General features: G+C 40.8%; 1 protein-coding gene across 1 annotated transcript; it reads right to left on the bottom strand.

Annotated features, from left to right (window-relative positions):
• Positions 1-165: 165 nt before the first annotated feature.
• Positions 166-22,866, bottom strand: THOC7 (THO complex 7). Its single transcript, XM_045078165.1, has 8 exons — positions 22,697-22,866; positions 7,062-7,179; positions 5,269-5,396; positions 4,629-4,715; positions 2,520-2,577; positions 1,341-1,407; positions 1,189-1,258; positions 166-497 (listed from the first exon to the last, which is right to left on the bottom strand). Exons 1-8 carry the CDS (start codon positions 22,713-22,715, stop codon positions 430-432), a joined length of 615 nt encoding a protein of 204 aa, XP_044934100.1. The 5' UTR covers positions 22,716-22,866; the 3' UTR covers positions 166-429.
• Positions 22,867-22,957: the final 91 nt, after the last annotated feature.

Raw genomic sequence — 22,957 nt, 5'->3', positions numbered from 1 at the left:
GTTCAAAGCCCTCATGAAGCCTATTTATGAATTCCATTTTCAAAGATGGTAATGATTTCCAGACTGACTCATTTTTTTCACATACATTCTAGAAATGCCACTTTCTCACAATCCTCAATTTATTTTATAAAAACTACTTAGAAAGCTAATGAGAACAAACATATCTGCCTTGAAAACATTTTATTAAACATTTTTGGATATTGCTTCCTACCTTATAAAAATAAAAAACACATTTCAATACAAACAAATCTATAGTGAAGTTTTTTTCCTTCGTGTAAAGAAATAGGAATGAACTGTGCATTAATATTTAAAAGCAAAGTAGTTTAATCTGCCAAAACTTTAAATATCTGAAGAACACAACAAATTCTGAATGCACTAGGAGCATGTCGTTACTTCTGCATTCTTGGGAAGTGTGAACCATTAGCCTGTCTATGGCTTAGGATCTGTTTCCATGGTGCTTTCTTGAGCTTCTTCTACCTCTGAGAGCTTTTCATCATCTGCAATTGAGAAAAACCATAAAACTTCAGTCTAATTCGTTTAAATTATATGTTTAATGAATACATGACAACATTTTTATCCGTTATGAGCCGATATGTCTAAAACAAAGATGGCAAAATGGCAGCCTATGACTGTCATCGGCCAACACAGTGTTTGGTTTTAAAAGTGCTGTTTTGGTTGTTGGTGTTTATTAGTTAAGTCAAAATGTAAAACTTACGTTATAAAACACATTAAAAAAAATCTAGGTTTTAGGTTTTTTGTAAAAACAATAAGGAGGTCAGATAACATAGACATTTCCAATTGGCAACAGTCAATACAAAGAGTTAGTCTCAGGTTTCTCAAAGCACCTTCCATTTACCGACTATGCAAACGTGCTTATGCACTATTACTCCACTCACTGACCACTGCCTGCCTGGATCCTGCATTGTTACTTTATAGCAATAAACTGTAATAAACCAAGAAGAATTCCAAATCTATCATCCTTAAATTTCAATGTGAACCATAGTACATGTATTTTAAATCATATATGCAGAAACTTGAACAGCTTGAGTACTTCTAACATCATCCAACTATACTCCTCTTCTGAAACTGAAGGTCTACTCTCTCAACAAGATGTGTGCTTTAGAAGGCATGCCCCTGGATCACTTAAAAGTCTTTATAAACATTCATTCTGTGACTACTTCTACTTACTTTCTAGCGTTTGCTGAAGTTCGTGGATGGTACTAAGTAGAACGTGAAACTGTTTCCGCCTCAATTCCAGCTGTGTAAACAAGAAAAAAATTAATACACATTGATCTATACACCTATACATATCATAGAGACCAATGTATGTGTACAGATACCTTATCTTCAACACTTTCTTTAATATGTGAAAGATGCTCTAGTTCCTTTCCCAGAGATTCTAGTTCCCTGAAAACAATAAGACAGTGTTATAGTTTGCTAACTGGGGGCACAGAAGTCACAATTAATACCTTTTTAGTTACTAAATAAGATTTTAAAAATTAAAAAAAAAAAAGGATAAGAAGTTATTACACTCCATTATGATGAAACGTTGAAGCTAAGGATGGTCTTTTTAAATTCTAAGTATATACTTTTCTTTTCTAGAGAAGTTTTAAAACCTAAGAAAACACACGTAATAGAATATCACACCAAAAGAACTGATAACTTTTAACATTTTATCATACTTATTTGACCTAAAAAAAGGTCCTTCCTCTTTTTTTTTCCCCCTTGGTAAAAGAAATGAAACATTTCAGATTAACTTGAAATCCTCTTAGAACCTTATTGGCTATCCTCTATCCCAGACCATTTTTCCTCCTTTATTCCTTACTCAGGCAATCACTTCACCACGCCAATCCTTTTTCATTCACATATTTGTCTCTCTAAATAATATACAGTACTAGTATGTAATGGGGGGTTAATTTTTATAAATGGTTATTATTCTGTATGTGTTACAGAAACTTAGGAATAACTTAAAATTCATTATGTCTTCTGTTCTTCTTTTCACTGATCATATTTTTAAGATCTAAGCGTTTTTTTTTTTTAAGATTTTAATTAATTTATTTAAGAGACAGAGAGAGAGAGAGTACTAGCACAAGCTGGGGGAGGCAGACACAAAAGCAGACTCTCCTTTGAGCAGGGAGCCCGATGCAGGACTTGATCTTAGGACCCTGGGATCATGACCTGAGCCGAAGGCAGACACTTAACAGACTGAGCCACCAGGTGCCCCTGAGATAGTTTGTTCTTTTAAATTGCTCATTTAGTATTGTACTATATGTATAGTCTACCATATTTTATCTATTTTCATTTGTGATATATATATTCATTTATTTTAGAACTACAGACAGTAAGATCAGAGGAAGGAAAAATTCAGCCAACTGGTAGTAGAATATGTAATTTGGAAGATCTGACCCCTCCTTCTGAAACATATTATGTACTCCCATAAAAATGGAATGCATAGGCTAGTATGTAAACATTATAAATTTATAAAGATTGGTTCCTTTCAAAGTAGACTCTAAACTTACTTTAATGTCTCATGCCGGTCTGGATGGTGCTGGATCACTTTAGCCAAAGCATCATACTCTGAAAGATACAAAATATTTATCAAATTAAGGTTTTCTTTTGAACATGGACATGAAGAAAAAGGTGAAATATCACAGGTCTCTTCTAATCACTTTCTCAGTGCATAAAGATGAAAACACTGAAGGATGGAAGGAGTACTGCCAATGTCACTTGGTTCAACATGATTTCAAACTGTTCCAAATAAAGCCTTTTGCATCCACTCTGTTTTTCTATTTACCTATCCCTAGGCAGGATATAAGAGGCTAGCATAGCAAAGTGAACTGAAGCCCTTTATTGATCATTAAGTGGACTGATTATGAAGAGGATCTTATTCACTATTTGCCCAGCAAAGAGAAGATTAGCGAGGTCAATATATCCTACCATTCACTGCAGATCTTAACAATGGCAAACACTTCTCATTCTCATTCTAAAGGTAAAGATTTCAGAAATTTAAAAACAATTTAAAATTCAGAAATGATAAAATTTATTTTTTCTCTTCCACTGAGGTCTCCAAATTTCCCTGTTATTTCCCATTAACCTTGAACTGATGAATGGCAGCATTCATTTAAAAGCCTCAACTAATAGAGAAAAACCCTATGGAACCTTTTAAAATGATTTTAGAGTCAATAATTATTAAATAAGTTGATATATTCTTCTGCAAATTGGCCACTGAACTTGACCACATGTATTTTTGAATGAGTACAAAACCAATTTTTTAAAATAAGGAACTGAACATCTTAATTGGCTCATTAAAAAGTAAAGTTCATTGTTTTGAAAATCAGCATTTTGATTCAATAAAAGTGTGACTTTTAATAAAAAAAATTTTTTTTAAAGATTTTATTTATTTATTTGACAGAGATCACAAGTAGGTAGAGAGGCAGGCACAGAGAGGGGGAGCAGGCTCCCCGCTGAGCAGAGAGCCCGATGTGGGGCTCGATCCCAGGACCCTGGGATCATGACCTGAGCCGAAGGCAGAGGCTTTAACCCACTGAGCCACCCAGGCACCCCAATAAAAAAGTTTTTGATTACAAAATAATACATGTCCACTGCAAGGGAAAAAAAAAAAAAAAAGACCAAGCCATAAAAATCTGCAGACCCAAAATAACCATTAACATTTTCTATTTCCTTTTTGTTTTTCGTATATAGGTCACAGTTGTGATTATGCATTATATTTTTTATCTTCATTTCTTTCAACTTACATTATAGGAGGAACAATGCCCCAGCCATTGAAACAATTTTGAAATAGTTTTTATGGACTGCAATGAGGACATAACCTAATAAAAAAACAAAACAGGGGTGCCTGGGTGGCTCAGTCGGTTAAGCACCTGCCTTCAGCTCAGGTCATAATCTAACCTTATCTTCAACACTTTCTTTAATATGTGAAAGATGCTCTAGTTCCTTTCCCAGAGACTCTAGCTCCCTGAAGATAACAATGGAGCCCTGTATCAGGCTCCCTGATCAGCAGGAAGCCTGCCTCTCCCTCTCCTCCCTCTGGTGCTCTCCCTGGCTTGTGCTCTTGCTCTCTGTCAAATAAGTGAATAAAATCTTAAAAACAAACAAACAAAACCAAACCAAAAGAGATCAGGACGAAGCTAAACTTTAAATGTTTGCTTGGTTTGTACTTAAAAACTCACTGGGCTTAAATTCTTTTCTTTTTCCTGGAAAGTAACTCCATGAAACAAACAAGTAACAAACAAAACCTTAGGTCTAGTGTACTTGTGTGAATGGTCTTTGCTGATTAACCATAACATTGCTTAAGCAAAGGAGTCTGAAGACAGTAAGAAAAAATGAATACTTAAGAAATATTTGGATAATCAATATAATATAATATTTGGATAATCAATATAATATAATATTTGGATAATCAGTATAATCAAAAAAGTGTTTTTCAGCATAGCCTTCCTTCTCCACTATTTTGAAGAATAATATAGTTTTAAAGAATTAAGTTTAGCTCCTTCTTTTTTAATTCAGATTGATTCTTGCTGAAGATTTTACCACACAACATTAAAAACCATATGAAAATAGTACTCAGTAATAAAGTATTTGCACCCAAAATCCCGAAAAACCCTTACCTTGGCGATTTTTTCGTATTCGCTTTGCTTGAAGAATTTGCTTTTTGCACTCAGCAATTTTTTCATGTGCTCCAGCAATGCTACATTCTATGTGAAAAGGGATTTTTTAAAGACAGTTGCAACAACATGCATCATCTTCATCCATTTTCAATTTTAAAATGTGTTTTTAAATTAAGTTCCATTGCTAATAGATGCTGGTATTTAAAAAACAGCTACAATCCAAAGTACCGCAATCATACCAGAATACATTTTTGGAGCTAACATTTACCACATTCTTTCTATTAATATTGTCATTGTTATTATTTTACCACTATTCAAAGAAAAATGCTAGTAGATATTACTTCCTTTACACCATAAAAATTAAATTTTTACAAAGAAACATAAATTGTTTTGGGGCGCCTGGGTGGCTCAGTGGGTTAAGCCGCTGCCTTCGGCTCAGGTCATGATCTCAGGGTCCTGGGATCGAGTCCCGCATCGGGCTCTCTGCTCAGCAGGGAGCCTGCTTCCTCCCCTCTCTCTCTCTCTGCCTGCCTCTCTGCCTACTTGTGATCTCTCTCTGTCAAATAAATAAATAAAATATTTAAAAAAAAAAAAAAAAAAAAAAAAAAAAAAAAAGAAACATAAATTGTTTTAAGTTTACCTATTTCTTTGTAAATTTTTTCATAATTTTCCATTTCTCTGAGATTCATATCATATACCAGCAAAGTTTTGCCCATTGAAAATTCACATTGGGACAGTGTGCTCAGCATACGTTGGTACTGGCTATATCTGGTGGAAAAGAGAAAAACAGATTAAAGATTTTTGTGAAATACCAAAGTTGAACAATTATATATATATTACAGTGTAGGCAGAACTACCAAGTTCTGAGAGAATCATTTGCTTTTTTTTTTTTTTTAAAGATTTTATTTATTTATTTGACAGACAGAGATCACAAGTAGGCAGAGAGACAGGCAGAGAGAGAGAGAGGAGGAAGCAGGCTACCTGCTGAGCAGAGAGTCTGATGTGGGGCTCGATCCCAGGACCCTGAGATCATGACCTGAGCCGAAGGCAGAGGCTTTAACCCACTGAGCCACCCAGGTGCCCCTCATTTGCTTTAAAATAATTTAGAATATCTTTCTTTTATGTTTAATTTTTCTTAATGGGAGTACTTGAATTTATAAACTGCTTCAGTTACAAGTGCAAAGATGGGACTGCTGTTCTTATCAATATAAACTTAATTCAACTACTTGTTTGAATTTTGTTTAAAATACTTTTTAAAAATGTCTGAATCCAAGGGTGTCTGGGTGGCTCAGTTGGTTAAGCATCTGCCTTTGGCTCAGGTCTCAGGGCCCTGAGATCCAGCCCCATGGGGGCTCCCTGCTCAGTGATGAGTTTGCTCTCCCTCCCCCTCTCTCAAATAAGTAAAATCATAAAAAAAAATGTTTTAATCAAGATGGTTTTTTTATCCTCAGAATTTTATTTTCACAAATTTTTCACTCTTTACAATGATTTATGTGAAAAGCTAATTCAAATGAGGGAAATTTTTCTTTTTTTTCTTTTTAAAGATTTTATTTATTTATTTGACAGACAGAGATCACAAGTAGGCAGTGAGGCAGGCAGAGAGAGAGGAGGAAGCAGGCTCCCCACTGAGCAAAGAGCCTGATGCGGGGCTCGATCCCAGGACTCTGGGATCATGACCTGAGCCGAAGGCAGAGGCTTTAACCCACTGAGCCACTCAGGCGCCCTGAGGGAAATTTTTCTAAGGCAAAAAAGTTACTAAATATATATAAAACCCTGCAGTATATAAAAACTTTTTATTAGCTTATTTAAGAAAGAGAAAATTGGGGCACTGGGCTGACTGACTCAGTTGGTAGCACAGGTGACCCCTTATCTCAGGGTCCTGAGTTCAAGCCCCACTGGGCGTACAGCTTACTGAAAAAGAGGGTTGCTGGAGGGGAGGAAGGGTGGAGGATTGGGGTAACTAGGTGATAGACACTGGGGAGGGTATGCGTTGCAATGAGAACTGGGTGTTACATAAGACTGATGAATCACAGACCTATACCCCTGAAACAAATGATATATCTCATGTTAATTAATTGAATTTAAACTAAAAAAGAAAAAGTAGTGCTATAAAGAGTGATTCAAATATTTTATGAAAAAAAAACAACGAAAAAAGCAAAAGAGAAAATTCCATTTAGATATTTTGTCTAACTAAATGCCGAAAGTGACCAAATGAATGAGCCAGATTTCAATCCTTATTTCTTAAACACTACACCTTCTGCGCATTTGAATAAACACAAAGCAGGCTTCTGAAGAGAAATAAGGGCCAGAAAAATCTAGAGTTGCCTCCACTGGACAACTGAAGGAGTGAAAAGCTGAATTACAGACACGGCTGTATACACGGTTTAAACTCTGATTAGGACATTGGTGTAGCAACGAGAGTCAGAGAAATACCCCTCTTCCTGGGACCCGGAGTTGCACCACTTAATGAAACTTTTCACCAGCAGATTGATTCTCCGGTCATCTCCAGCGCCGTCTCCATCAATCAGGAGTCGCTTCCGTATGACTTCGTCTGGAGGGAAGAACAACACCGTGAATGAAAACGATGGTCTGGCTCTTGCTGACTTTCAGGGACAAATAACCAATATCATGACTTACTCATTCATCCAGAAGAAAACCATTGGGACGCGAATATACTTCAAGCCACTAAACGGTATACTTAAAATGGTTAGGATGGCAAATTTTACGTCATGCAGGTTTTACTAGAATTTATGTATATATTCTTATGTCACTATGAAGACAGTTACTGAGTGTCTACTATATGCAAGCAGTGTACTAGAGGCTGGGGTTATCAATGCTCTCATGGAACTGGAATTCTACTGCTGGGGTACTGAACGGAAAGTTTTCAGGTATCACCAAGCACATAAGCCATAGTTCTTGGAGAACTTTGTTTTGGAAAAACCTGTTTACACAGAAGGCAGGCTGAAGTGTTCCTGTCTCTTTCTGTGTTTCTGAAAGGAACAGAAAGAAAAGATTTGAAAGATGTAGTGGCAGATTGGGTGACAAGAACGAAAGAGAGGTCAGAGAAATGGGAATGGATTTATCAAAAAAAAAAAAAGGTGTAATTTAGTTATTACATCTGTAATGTTTCTTCCCCCATGAAGACGTTTTTGTTTTTTTTTTCTTTTTCTTTTTTAACAAGTCTGTCTCACTTTTGCTTCAAGGGAAAGAAAAAGAAAATGGAATCAGAGAGCATGGCAGATAATAATGGTGAGTGGTAAGTGGGGCTCCAATTGGCCCGTCTGGCAGTGTTCTTGCTGGACAAAATAATGCGGGATCATGACAAGAGAAAGGCAGACTGAAACCCAATAAAACATAATTTTTATTTTATTTTATTATATTATTTATTTAAAGATTTTATTTATTTATTTGACAGACAGAGATCACAAGTAGGCAGAGAGGCAGGCAGAGAGAGAGGGGGAAGCAGGCTCCCTGCTGAGCAAAGAGTCCCATGCGGGGCTCCATCCCAGGACCCTGGGATCATGTCCTGAGCCGAAGGCAGAGGCTTAACCCACTGAGCCACCCAGGTGCCCCGAAACACAATTTTTTAAAAAAAGGTTTATTTATTTGAGAGGGCGAGAGCTCGCATGTGTAGGGGAAAGGAGAGAATCCCTAAGCAGACTCTCCGCTGAGCAGCGAGCTGGAACAAAGGCTGGATCCCACAATCCAGGAGATCATGATCCGAGCTAAAAGCAAGAGTTAGAGGCTTAACTAACTCAGCCACCCAGGCACCCCAAATGTAATTTCCATCTATCAGATTGGCAAAGATCAAAATACCTGATAGAAGTGCTGGCAAGGATATGGAGAAACTGCACTTACATACACTGATGGCATGCAGACGGGTAGGCTCTTTCTGGGGCAAATGGGCTACCACAAACAAGATTTCCAAGGCACATTTTCTTTTCAACCCCAGAACTCCAATTCTAGGAACTGATCCCATAGATAACCATGCACATCCACCCACAAAGATAAATGCAGAGATGTTCTTAGTGCTGTTCATAGTAGAAAGATCGCAAACCTAAGCATGTACCAGTAAGAGACTAGTCAGATTATCCAAACTTCATATAATGTACTATGATGAAGCCAACAGTGTGGCTGTATATGCTGACGGCAAGAAATCTCCTTTGGTCCAGGAGATGCAAATGCAGGTGCAAATAAAACATGTGCAAAGAACCACACCGTTTGCTGTCATCTGTGTAGAAAAGGGGGAGGCCTTGCGTGTTTGTTTGTGCCTGTGTGTGTACACACACGTATGTGCATGTTGAGAGAATATCTCTGGAAAGAACACAAGAAACTGGTTATAGTAGTTTCTCCTGGTGATAGAGACTACAGAGGGACTACAGTTTTTTCAGAGAAAAAACTGAATTTTCTATGTTGTTTCACAGACTTGTTTTTCACCATGTGCATGCATTATATTTTTAAAAAATAATTTTTTTTATTTTTTTAAAGATTCTATTTATTTATTTGACACACAGAGATCACAAGTAGGCAGAGAGGCAGAGAGAGGAAGAAACAGGCTCCCCACTGAGCAGAAGAGCCCGATACGGGGCTTGATCCCAGGACCCTGAGATCATGACCCGAGCCGAAGGCAGAGGCCCAACCCACTGCGCCATCCAGGCGCCCCTAAAAAATAATTTTTAAAAAAGATTTAAAAAAATCTTTTAAAGGCAGAGAGAGAGAGGAGGAAGCAGGCTCCCCACTGAGCAGAGAGTCTGATGCGGGGCTTGATCTCAGGACTCTGGGATCATGACCTGAGCTGAAGGCAGAGGCTTTAACCCAGAGCCACCCAGGCGCCCCTAAAAAACAATTCTTTAAGTGTAGATAATTCTTCGAGAGCCTGCACAATGAAACAACAGCGAAATCTTTAAACAAGAGTTCCTGCGTGTAGGCTGAAGTATTTCTGAGCACAGGTGCAGCAGAGATAAACTTTGGAAGGCAGGTGGCTGCAGTTTTAAAATCTGTTCTGCGACATTAGTGGAACATTTTCAGAATTGGGTTTTGAATTTTTATTTATTACAAACAAGCTTTAGCTTTGTTAAAAGTAAACATCCAGCAGTGAGCAGTTGGATATCTGATGCTGCTCAATTCCTTTCTTTTGTTCAGTTTCTCATTTTCTTAGCTCTGCTCTCCCAACCTGCCCAACCAACCACCATCTTCCTCCCAAATACCTGGGCATCTTATTTTATTGAGGACCAGGGATGTAAGGGAATAGAAAATCAGGAAATAAGTACCCGAAGGGGGGAAACTATTACCACAGCTGGTTTTTCAAGAGATTTTTAAGGTTTGGTGACAAAAAAAATATTTCAAGCACATTTGGTGATCATTCCAGCTGTAGAGTTAAGATCTGTGTACATTTATATATGTAATACCCCAATTAAATAAGTTTTTGAAAAAATGTCAGAACACTGTACAGGCCAAATAAACTTGGGAAAAGGTTCTTGAGGGCCAGTCCTGGGTCTCATTCATTTTGTTTCCTGCCCAACTTTCCACACTGTGTCTTCACACTTCTTCTTCTTCTTCTTTTTTTTTTTTTTTAACTTTTATTTATTTATTTGACAGAGATCACAAGTAGGCAGAGGCAGGCAGAGAGAGAGAGAGAGGAGGAAGCACCCGTGTGTCTTTACACTTCTGATGTGCAATAAATATTTTTAAATTGGATTGTGGTATCTGCCTGGGGCCATCTACTCTCTTAAGAGTTTTGTCTCAATAAAATACTAACAAGGACTAGCAGGCAACCACCTTATTTTCAGGTCCGAAGCAGAGATTTCTCTTCTTGTGCAAAAACATGAATACTTGATCAATGAGCAGATGTGTTCATAGGGGACCAGAGCAGTTCTGAGGATATGAGACGAAGACCTGAGCTCTTCCGCTCTAGGTGGAGAAATAATGTGCATGTGAACACATGCAGAAGAGGCAGGGGCTGTTAAGTGAATGACATGGACATGTGAATGACATTGACAAGAGATTAGGACAGTTTCCTTTGGCTTGGGGGACTCGGGGGAAATGGAATTTGGGCTGCTCTTTTCATACTTAAAAATCATCAGTTAGTGGGATGCCTGGATGGCTCGCTCAGTTAAGTGACCTCTTGGTTTTCTGCTCTGGTCATGATCTCAGGGTCCTGTGATCAAGCCCCACATCAGGCTCCACAGTCAGCAGAGTCAGCTTGCCCTTCTCTCTCTCTGCTCCCCACCCTGCCTGCGTTCTCTCATTATCCCTCAAATAAAGAAAATTTTGGGGGTTCCCGGGTAGTGCAGTTGATTAAGCATCTGCCTTTGGATCAGGTCATGATCCCGAGTCTTGGGATTGAGCCCTGCATCGGGCTCCCTGCATCGGGAGTCTGCTTCTCCTTCTCCCCGCTTGTGCTCTCTTTCTCTCTTGCTCACTCTTTCTCAAATAAATAAAAATAAAATAAATAAAATCTTTTAAAAAATCACCAACCAAGAAAGCTAAAAGGTATTTCAACAATATCTACCTAAACTTCAAATAACATAGACCCTTCCACCCAATAATCTTAGATAAACTCGTACATATGTAATATGACGATCTCCATTGACAAGGAGCTAGATAAATTTTGGCACAAAAATATGATGGAATACTATGAAGCCATTAAAAAAAAAACCCAACCACCAAAAAATGAGGAAATGTTTATGTGCTGATACAGAGATCACTTAAGATAACTTACCAAGGGGCGCCCGGCTGGCTCAGTGGTTAAAGCCTCTGCCTTTGGCTCAGGTCATGATCCCAGGGTCCTGGGATCGAGCCCTGCATCGGGCTCTCTGCTCAGCCGGGAGCCTGCTTCCCCCTTTTTCTCTCTGCCTGCCTCTCTGCCTACTTGTGATCTCTTGTCTGTCAAATAAATAAAAAAACAAAATCTTAAAAAAAAAAAAAGATAACTTGAAAAAGAGCAAGGGTGAGGAACAGTAATGTATAGCATGCTTCCTTTCAATATAAATGGGGGAGAAATGAGAATATATGCTTATATTCCTACAAATACCCTGGAATGATATACAAGAAACTAACTAAAAGGGGTTACCAAGGGAGAGGGGCAATGTAAGTGGGTTAGAGAACAGGCTGGAAGATGGGGAAATATCTTTTTACATTATTTGATTTTTGAATCATATGAGCACTCAAAGTCTGTCAGTTGTTGTTCGAAAAAGAAAGCTATGATTATGGTGAAATTATCACAGGTGTTTGCATATGTCCAGATACATCAAATTTTACACATTAAATATTCAGTTCTTTGTATAAAATTATCCCTCAATAAAGCTACCTAAAAAATACAAAAAATGATGGGTGCCTGGCTGGCTCAGTTGGTAGAGCATGCAACTCTTGATCCTGGGGTTGTGAGTTAAAAGCCCCACGCTGAGTGCAAAGATTACTTAAAAAAGTATAATCTTTGGGGTGTCTAGCTGGCACAGTCAGTGGAGCATCTGAATCTTGACTTTGGCTCAGGTCATGATCTCAGGGTCATGAGATTTAGCCCTACATGGGGCTTTATGCTCATACTGAGGACTCTACTTAAGACTCTCTCTCCCTTTGCTACCCTCTACCAAATAAATAAATCTTAAAAAGAAAAAGAAAAAGACCAACTTTAAATATTTAAAAAGGGCAAAAAATTAAAAAGCAAGCTAAAGTCCCTTCCCTGTCCCCCCCCACCCCCCCAGGCAGGGAGAAAGCTGTGAGCTCTAGCAGAGGAGGGAATGAAAGGCTAGAAGATACATGAGCACATGAGAACCTTAAGGAGGCTGGAACCCAAGGGCAGAAAGATGGAGGTCCAAATGTGTGAGTCTGCACTAGTGAATGCCATACTAGTGGACTTGGACATTGCTGGTAGGCAACTGGGAGTAGCTAATGGTTCAGGACCAAGACTTGCCAGGAGTACAAAGCTGAGGGCAGTGTACATAATGGACAGTAACTAGGAAAAGCCCAAAGGCAGGGAAGCTATTAGGAGGCTACCAAAAAACATGCAGTAGGAGCTAAAACAGCATGAAAATTAGAGATTAGAATTACAGGTCCTGGGGCAATTTGGGACTGAACAGAGACTTGGCTGGGAAAAGGCAGGGGCCAAAGCCAAGGCACCACGTGTAGGAGTGTGGCAGGTCCAATTCTGGTAGGACCATGGATTCCCTGTCCCAGGTCCTTCTCCCAGTTCAGCCCTATCCCTCTTCCTTCTAATGGCATTTCTTCATAGCAAAACCCCTGGGCCAAAGTCAAAAACTGGGGCCAAAATTCTGATTAGTTCACAGAGGCTTTACTTTGTGTGTGTGTGTGGGGGGGGCCAAGTTTCACTTCATCTGTAAAACGGGAATAAAACTTCATTTGTAAAATGGGAATAAGATATGCACCTGGAAGGAAAGCTGTGAAACTTTATTGAAATGAAATTATCCAAAGGAGCACAATGCCATTTCATAGTGAGAATGAAAAAAAAAAGAAGTTACCCGTGTCTTTATGTTAATTTAATTCACAACTTGTATCATCCTAAAAAGTCTTAAAAAGTGAGTGAACACTATGAAAGGTATATTTATAGATATATATAGGTACATCTGTATCTATGGACACAACTGTATAACCATTTAAGTAAATATTATGCATTTAGAGTTTTGCCTAGTTATGATCTCTCCCAAATTTGCTTTTCTCTTAAGCTTCATATTGTAAGGTCACGGTATCTCTACTTAAACTGCATAGTCAGCTGTTGCCTAGAAAATACTCTGGGAATAAAAATCCCCGAAGTAACATAAATAAAAATACACAGCACTGTTTTAACAGCAACAAAGTAAGACAACAATCAAAGAGGCCAGTTTGAAAATAGCTTATTCTATCTAGATCCAGGCAGGTGTTGATGGTTCCTAACACAGATGACGAGTATTATTACTTTTAATGGTACTTCATCAGTTAGTGCCACACTGAACACACCTAAAACCTTTGTTTATTATACACATTAACCTCATAAATTATCATCATGCCTGAAGATCTCTATAAGCAACTTAAATACTAATATTATTAACTCTGGCAGATCTTGGCCCACCCTTTATAAGATGGGTTAGAAACTATTTTAATGATGTTATCAATATCATTTCTTAGTTGTCACGATTGCTTTCTTTACTGACTATAAGATCAATGCCATCTGGAAAAGCTTTTAAAAATTTTATATATTTATTTGTGAGAGGTAGAGAGCGAGCGAGTGCACACAAGAGTACAAGCATGGGGAGCAGCAGGCAGAGGGAGAAGCAGACTCCCCGCTGAGCAAGGACCCTGATACGGGACTCCATCTCAGAACCCTGGATCATGAGTTGAGCCGAAGATAGACGCTTAACCAACTGAGCCACCCAGGCATCCCCGAAAAGTTTTTAACCCCAAATATCTAATATCTGCCCCAAGGCTGGTGCTTTTCCACCTGAGTGTAGATTTGTAGAAAGATTTCTTACTGGATTCAGTTAAATATTGTGCTATAATTGTATCTACAAAATGTCTGCCATTCAGAATCACTTTAAAATCAGTTATGACACATATATGCTGATAAGCAAAGATTTACTTGTCATTTTCAACCCCTCTTTGTCTTATATGCTGACCTATACCTATACCTAGAAAAAACACATGTAATTGCTGAAGACACTAAATAAGCCTCAAATAGTCCAAGGGGTTAGGTTTTTAATATCTCATTTTCCATAAACAGAGAGGCAGGAAGAAATGACTGCTTTACAGTCACTAGACCCATTCTCCTTCTCCAAGCCTTGAGTCACGGGACATTGCCATTTTAGCAGTGTTCTCATTTTATCACAGAAAGGACAATCCCTCATAAACCCAGACTTTCAAAACCCATCATTGTTATTCCCTCACAGTAGCTCTTTAAACCTTGATTACAAAACAAGTTTTCAGAACATCTGGGAGCAAATATTCAAAAAGCAAAACAATCTGGAAGAAAACGGTGGCCCAACTTTCAAGACACTTATTTCTTTAGGGATAGGTCAAGGCTTGACAACCAGTGTCAAGAGTGTCACTTTTTTTTTTTTTAAAGATTTTATTTATTTATTTGACAGACAGAGATCACAAGTAGGCAGAGAGGCAAGCAGAAAGAGAGAGGAGGAAGCAGGCTCCCTGCAGAGCAGACAGCCCGATGTGAGGCTCAATCCCAGGACCCTGGGATCATGACCTGAGCCAAAGGCAGAGGCTTTAACCCACTGAGCCACCCAGGCACCCTCAAGAGTGTCACTGTTAATGTCACTTCCTCTTAGGGCTGATCTACCCCTAGGTGTGCCTCTCAAAACTGCTAGACCTCACAGCACAGCAATCTCACCTGCTTTTAGGAAAGAACAATCCTGGGGCACCTGGGTGGCTCAGTGGGTTAAGCCTCTGCCTTCAGCTTAGGTCATGATCTCAGGGTCCTGGGATCCAGCGCCCCATCAGGCTCTCTGCTTAGCAGGGAGCCTTCCCCCCACCCCCACCTGCCTCTCTGCCTACTTGAGATTTCTTTCTGTCAAATAAATAAAATCTTAAAAAAAAAAAAAAAGGAAAGAGCAATCCTGTGACCAACCAGTGAAGACTAGTATTTCCTTTCTAAAAGCACTTTAGCAAGGAATTCTATTAGCACAGAAATGAACCATTGGTTTCTTTTTCGTGTTCCTAAACACTCTAGATCCAAACTGAAAACCATGAGAAGGGACAATTTATTAAACACTTTGGGACGGGGTGACTTTGAAACAGCTGGCTCCTACAGCAATGTAGCAATATGTACCAAAAATTAAAAATACATGTAGTCTTTGACCTGTCTCCTATTAAATATTCCCACAGGTGTGTGGTGAAGGCATCTATACAAATATCTCCATTGGAATACTACCTGTAAGAGTAAGAAACTGAAAATGACTAAATGTTTAGATGTTTACTAGAGAATTAATTGTTTTAAAGATTTTGATTATTAGAGAGACAGAGAGCATGCGCAGGAGCCAGAGTGTGCACACAAGGGTGTAGGGGCATAAGGAGCGGGAGAAGCAGACTCTTCGCTGAGCAGGGAGCCTGATGTGGAGCTCAATCCCAGGACCCTAAGATCATGACCTGAGCCAAAGACAGACACTTAACTGAGCCACCCTGGTGGCCCAAGAATTAATTTTAAAAATACAATACTACACAGTGATACAAAAGCATGAAGTAGGAAGAGCTCCACGATATGATTATAGAAGTATATCACAGAAGAGTGTGTAAATGTTTGCGTAAAATTTTAAAGTAAATATAGTGGCCAACCAACTGACATAATGCTTGTAATATGCTAAGAATGTGTTTTTTACATATAAAAAACTTTTATTTGTATATATGTATATGCGAATGTATATATGTAAATACACATATATGTAAATGCATATACGTATATGCATTTACACTTAGTCTGCACAACAGCCCTGTAAAGTAGGTTTTACTACCTCTATTTTACCAGTGAAGGAACTTAAAGTTAGCTGCTCAAATTAAATGTCACTGGAAGTATGGAGTAGAGCTTAGACTCAAACGCACAAGTCTGGCACGAGAGAAGATGCTTTCACCCTTTAGAGGCACTTAAAAATCCTTCTGCAAAGGCACACCAAAAACAGTCTACGGTGATTACCTCTGGGGAAGAGGGACTAGCCATGGGAAGTGAGAGGGGAGGGTTTTCACACTGTCACTGGTGTTTTTTTCTTGAATTGTCTGACATGCATTACTTTTCTTTTTAAAAATACTAATAGTGATTATCTGGGGAGTGAGCTTATTGGTCACTTTGAGGTATTTTTCTTCATTTTTTCTGCATTATAAGTCCCATTCAGTGTTCTTTAACGAATCCATGATGTGTTAACAAGAAACAAGAAAACTGGCTTGACTTGACCTACAAGAGACTAGGGCCATGTAAAAACTGTGAGCATGCAGATTCTTTTCAGATTTATCACTGGTTCGCCACGCCACTGCTCATGGGTCATTAAGATGAATTACTTATGTCTCATTGCTTTAGGTTACTTATGGTAAAATAACATGTTGCCCCTCTCAAGAAGCTTAAAATCACTAAAACAATTTTGAAGGCTGACAACATTAAGAGATTACAAAGAGGCAGTGGAAGGAACAGTTTATAAGATGGTTTGCTTTCTCCATTTAAAATTCTGATCTCTCGTGAGATACTTAGGGCTAGTCTAAATACATTGCTAATGTCAAAGTCGATTACTTAAACAAAAATTAAAGCAAATTTTTTTTTTTTAAAGCAAAACAAAGTATTGAGGTCCTTTTGTTTTTCTCTAGATTTACTTAAGTGTTTAGAGTGTGGTGCTAAAAAAGTCAAGGTTGAAACTTCAATCTTGCTTTTTAAAACCATTTATCTTGGCTAAAGAAACAGTATTTAATAGGTGCACTGCATCAGTAACCCCTGTGCTGGGATCAGAGCTGAGGGAACACAGTGGTTAAATCCATTGGCTTTAGTGGGGGGAAAAAAAGCCAAACAAACTCTGTGACCACAAAGGTCCGATTAACATTGGATCAGCAATTGTAAAAGGAATCCCAGCAGCAGGCCCTTAAACAAGGTTTACCCACTCCTATCTGAGGACCATACATTCTGTCTGTTCCTTTTACTCTGGAGAGTGTCCTGGTTTGGACAGCAGATTAGATAGCCAATTTTGAAATGCTTTACCTACATTATCACACTTCACCCTTGAAGAAACCCTAGAAGCATGTATTATTACTTTCATTTTACAGATGAGTAGTATCCGCTACCATAGGAAAATATCCACAATCACATTATTAGAAAGTTGGAGCATAGTTCCATTATTCTATCATATTGTTCACAGGCATATTAAAGCCCATTATTTTAAGTTTTAATGGCATATATCCAAACATCATATTTCTAATTAAAAAGCAAAAACATATATACAGTAGAATATTACTCAGCCATAAAAAAGGAAATCCTGTCATTTGGAAAACCATGCGATGGACCCTGAGAGTATTATGCTAAATGAAACAAGTCAGACAGGAAAAAACAAATACCATACATTTTCACTTATATGTGGCATCTAAAAAACAAATGAACAAACAACACCAAAAAAACCCAAAACAAAACCCATATAGAGAACAGATTAGTGGTTATTAGAGGGACAGGGCCATTGCAGGGTAGGCTTCCCTTATATGCCCCTTATAACTGGGCTTATCATGACAATCACATTGTAGTGCATACAAATATCAAATTATGTTGTACACCTGAAACTAATGATATATACTAATTTCACGTCAACTAAAAAAAAAATACAGTCAAAACCAACAAGCTCTATTCAATGGAATGTACGGCCACACCCCGCTCCCTGCCATCTCCTTCTCACCCGCATCTGTGCTCTGGCACATCCGTGTACGTACCTAATGTTCTCTGCACTGCAAAAAGTGCTTCTGGATGGCTCAGTTGGTTAAGTGTCTCACTCTTGATTTTGGCTCAGGTCATGATCTCATGAGATTAAGCCCTGCGTTGGCTCACCATTGGGCATGGAGCCTGCAAGATTCTCTTTTTCTCAGAAAAAAAAGTGCTTCTGAAATGATTCTTATCAGGGTACTAACACTAACACTGTTTAACACTCTTTAAATTAACACATACAAAATACAAACTGTGAACATAGTTTAAGTTAACAGTGACAACATCTAAACTGTTTTTCAGGGGTGCCTGAGTGGCTCAGATGGTTAAGCATCGTCCCTGGGCTCAGGTCATGATCTCCAGATCCTGGGACTGAGCCCCCTGTCAGGCTCCCAGCTCAGCGGGGAGTCTGCCTCTGCCTCTTCCACTGCTCGTGCTCTCTCTCAAACGAATAAGTAAAATCTTTAAAACAAAACAAAACAAAAACCTGAACTGTTTTCAGTTAGCCAAAATGCTGGAGTCACAACAGGGGAGGAGAGAAACTGGCTTTGCTGAGAACTAGCTATGTGACAGTAAGTCACTCGCTCCCCAGGACCTTTATTTTGCCATCTATAAAATGGTAGTGTTGGTGGTAATATCTATAGTTCTGTATCCATGGAAACTATATCATGTCTCTCTCCTTCCCTCTGAGCAGAGGAGTTCCTCACAGGCACCGAAATGTCCTTATACAGGGTGCAGGAAATATAAGAGCTTCCCCTCTTAAGAGTTCCCTGTCCGAAAGGACAGGCAAACTCATATGGAAGGTTTATGTGAGGGCACAGCATCTTGCCAGGCACCTCAAATTTGTAAGAGGGCATTAGCTGTTCTCTAAGCTCCAGAGACAAGTACTGGTACTTCAACAACTCTTCAGGGTGGCTGAGCTATTCAGGCCACTCCTGTCTTCTTTGCGGCCATCGTCCTAATCCAAACCCTCCTGGAGCCTTGGAGGACTTCTTGCTGGCCTCTCTGCTTCCATTCTTGCCTTCCTAGAATCCATTCTCTACACAGCCACCCAGAAGGATCAAAAAGTACTAACTTTTCTGTTTAAAATCCTCTAATCGTATTTGTAAGTCCCCACAGAAGACAAATCCAATCGCCTTTCCACAGCTTAGGTGGCTCTGGGCAAGCTCCTGTTTACTTCTCTGACCTCCTTTGTATCACACCCCTCCAGACGCACCTGGATACCAACCCTTATCTGATCCCTTGAATTTATTCCTTATCTTCTCCGCAGGGCAGAGCTTATTTTCGCCTCAGGCCTTTGCACTAGTTGCAACCTGTCCTGAATCCTTTCCTGAAGTCTACATAGGGGTTGACCCCTTCAGGCCTTACTCTACGGGTCACTTTTCAGAGAAGTCTACTGGACTTGGACTTTTGGCAGCCCTCCCCCATTATGGTCTTTCATATCCCATCCAGTTCATTCTCAGAACTTAGGTCATTTCAGGACTTAGTTATGTTCTTTCTCAGAAACTATCTTATTACTTATTTGATTCCACACCATTGCTTCTGTCCCCCAAGCAGAAGTCGGGGCTTTCTGTAGTTTACTGCTGTAGACAGCACCCTGAATTGGGTCCAGAAGGTATGCAATATACTGCTGACCTATCATACCCACTACTCACTTCTGCTTTTTACCAAAAGCCCAGTTGAGAAAAACCATGTTTACTGTGGATTGCCTGAAAAAGTTGTACTTCATCCACTCTGAATGAAGGCAGAGCAGCAGAAGTATTCAGCTAAACCACCTATTGGCTTTAGGATGCCTTTCCAGTCTACGGCCATACCACCCTGACCGCGCCCGATCTCATCTGATCTCGGAAGCTAAGCAGGGTCGGGCCTGGTTAGTACGTGGATGGGAGAATGCCTTTCTAAATTGTGATTTAGCCTTCTCTGACCTAGTCAGGGATGTGCTAGGAAACAGCCCTATGATCAATGGTGCTGATAAGAGGTTAAGGATATGACACTAGCTTTTCTTTATGGGGACCCTAGAGACAACTTTATCTCTAGTGTTTTAATCAGAAATAATTGCTTGTACTGTGTATCTAATATTGCCTTCTCTCCTGTACACAGCAGCACACAGTGGAGTAGGTCCTGCCCCTTGGTATGAACTAGGAGAGAAACAAGAGTCACTTCTGGCTGCCTAATGCACCAGATTTTACCCACTGCATTTTGAGAATCATCCCACTTCTAACTTCCTCATTTTCCTTCCTCTCAATGCTCTTTTTGCCCTGTTTTCTCATGCATTTATTTTTTATGGTTTCACATTATGGTGAGCTGCCTTAAATATTTTCTGGAATATGTCATTTAAGTAAATTAAGTATTAAGTGCTACAACAGTAATATGCATAAAATAACAGGGTTAATAGGTGAAAGATCAACTGTTTCTAGAAATGAGATGAATACTTGAGGTGAGTCTTGAAGAAATAGCAGTTGCTAGCCAGGAAAGGGCAATCTGTGCAAATACAAAGATGAAGAAGGCGCAGCCCTAATCAAAGGAAAATGAAGGAGAGATGAGTAAACCAATTCTTACATTTACTAGTATCTGCTGAACATTACTGCATGTCAGACTCAATGCAAAGCACTACAACTTTTATTGCATTTAAACCTCTAAACTGCCTTATGAGATAGATTTTATTATCCCCATTTATAAAGAGTGAAACTGAGGCTCAAAGAGATTAACCTACACAAGATCAGACAGCTTTTAAGGGGCAGAGTGCACACTCCTGTGACCTCTAACATCCACTCAACTGCTTAAGTCCTGATATTCTATCTCAGTCTACTTCTCTGTATGCCCCTTTTTTCTGAGTTCCCATGATCTCTTACTAGGACTAGGGCAGCAGTAACGGAGAGACTGGATGCACAGTAATAAGGGGCAAGAACTCAGGAGCCAGACTGCCTGGTTTCAGCTCTGGCTCTATACCTTACTAACTGCACAAACGTGGAGAAGTTGCTTAACCTCCTCGTGTCCCAGTTGCACCTGTAAACTGGAGTTAATAATTAGAACACTCCTTGACACATGATGACTACTACATGTTAAGAGACCACTGAACTCCTCTCTTTCCTTCCCCTCATCATTCTTCACATAGTACATATAGCGTGGTGGTGGTTTTTGTTTTCTTGCTTTTAATGCAATTCTGATCACACAACACCGATGTTAAAAACTGATTCCCACTGCCCTCAGAAATCTCTGGAAATAACTTTTTAAATTTTAGAAAATATTTATCAACTTTGAGTTTTTCCAACATTTGGGGGCCTTTGCACAAATGGCTCTTTCCACCAGACTGCAACCTAAGAGGGGAGAAAAGGTCTTGCCTGTTGGTTCTGGACTGTAATCCCAAGGACTAGCCAAGACAGGATAAATAAAACTAGAATGAAACAAAGCTGTAATTTCCCATGAAGTTCCTGGACCTTTAAGAGCCTCCCACTTCATTACCTGTTATCACAAAATTAGGCCTCCCCCCCCCCCCCCCCCCACTGCAGGCCCTTTAATGTGGAGATCCTGTCCATCCCCAACTTTTCAGAAATGATCTCTCCACAGGCATCAACCCTTACTGGTCACCTTCTCTTCAAATACAGCAGCCCTAGACATCCCCTTCCTTGATGTCAAAAGACTTCCTTCCTCCTTAACCTAATACCTTCTTAGGTTCTCCCTCTAGTTGCCCATCATGCCTGTCCACCTTCCTCACGGTGGCACCCTATTTTATTTCTGCTCTCAATGCGCAGATCATCTCCTGGGTTTCTGCACACATGGGTCCACTTGCCTTAAACTACCCTCCCAACGTTCCACAAACCCCATCTCTGCCTACGCACCCTCCTCCCCAACACATATACACTGACAAATCTCTTATTGCCTTATCTACCCCAGGTGGCCTCATCCCTACACTGGGTCCTCCTAACCCCCCCATGCACACTGCACACTCTCTGCTTGCCCTCCAGATACCCACATCTATCCTTTTTAGACATTGTCCTTAACTCCCTCTTCCTACCTCCAGTCCGGGGCTAATTCTCAGGCCTCACTGCGATCCACACCACTGTCTGGGGGCCCTTCCCAACCCGTCCAGAAGAATCCTCCTCCAGGTGTCACCCTGTGAACGCTGACACCCTTAGCACCCGCGTCTTGGAACCTCTCCCTTTGTCGGGGCCTGGCCCCAAACTTCCACCCCATCCTTAAAGTTCCCACACCCTCCAGCCCACCCTCCAGACCTCGGACCACCGGGGCAGGGTCTCCACCTCTTCTTCCCCTTCGCCACTCCTCGGACTCCAAACTCTCACTAAGTGCTCCCTCGTCACAAACGCGAATGGCATGGACCCCTTCCCGGTACCACCCGCCCACGCACCGCTGCCACCGTTCCCGCTCCCCCCACCCCCGCACGTGTGCTCCCAGCCCCCCGACCATCCTCCCAGCACACCCTCTGCAAGCCAGGCGCGGCCTCCGAAAAGCGGGCCGAGAGTCCGAGGGGCTCCCGGGGGGAGCAGGGGGCCGGGGAGAGGCCCGAAGGACCCGGGGAGAAGCGTCCGGGAAAGGCCGGCTCCCCGCGGGGTCCGATCGCAGAGGCCGAGGGGCTCCCTGAAGGGGCCGGGGAGGCCGGGGGGCTCGGAGGAGGCCGGGGCGGCCGAGGGGCTCGGGGGAACGGGCCCGGGTGGCGGCGAGCGGGCCTCACCGTCAGTCACGGCTCCCATGGCGTGCGCGGCGGCGGCGGCGGCGGCGCAAGCTGAGGCGGCGGTTGGCGGCGGCGGCGGAGGTCAAACTCCCACAATGCAGCCGGGTAAACAGCCATGGAGGAGGAGGCGGCGGCGCCCGCGGCCGCCCGCTCCGACGCCTGAGCCGCGCTGCGCCGCCGCCGCCGCCGCCGCGGGATTCGCGCTCCCCGCGCTCTCCGCGCTCCCCACACTGCCCGGGGGCGGCCGCGGCCGGCGCGTGT

This window comes from Mustela putorius, unplaced genomic scaffold, assembly GCF_011764305.1.
Source record: "Mustela putorius furo isolate JIRA1106 unplaced genomic scaffold, ASM1176430v1.1 tig00000095_pilon_pilon_pilon, whole genome shotgun sequence".
Taxonomy (NCBI): Eukaryota; Metazoa; Chordata; class Mammalia; order Carnivora; family Mustelidae; genus Mustela; species Mustela putorius.
Note: the sequence above shows the minus strand (reverse complement) of the source record. Positions and strands in the feature narration are given on the sequence as shown.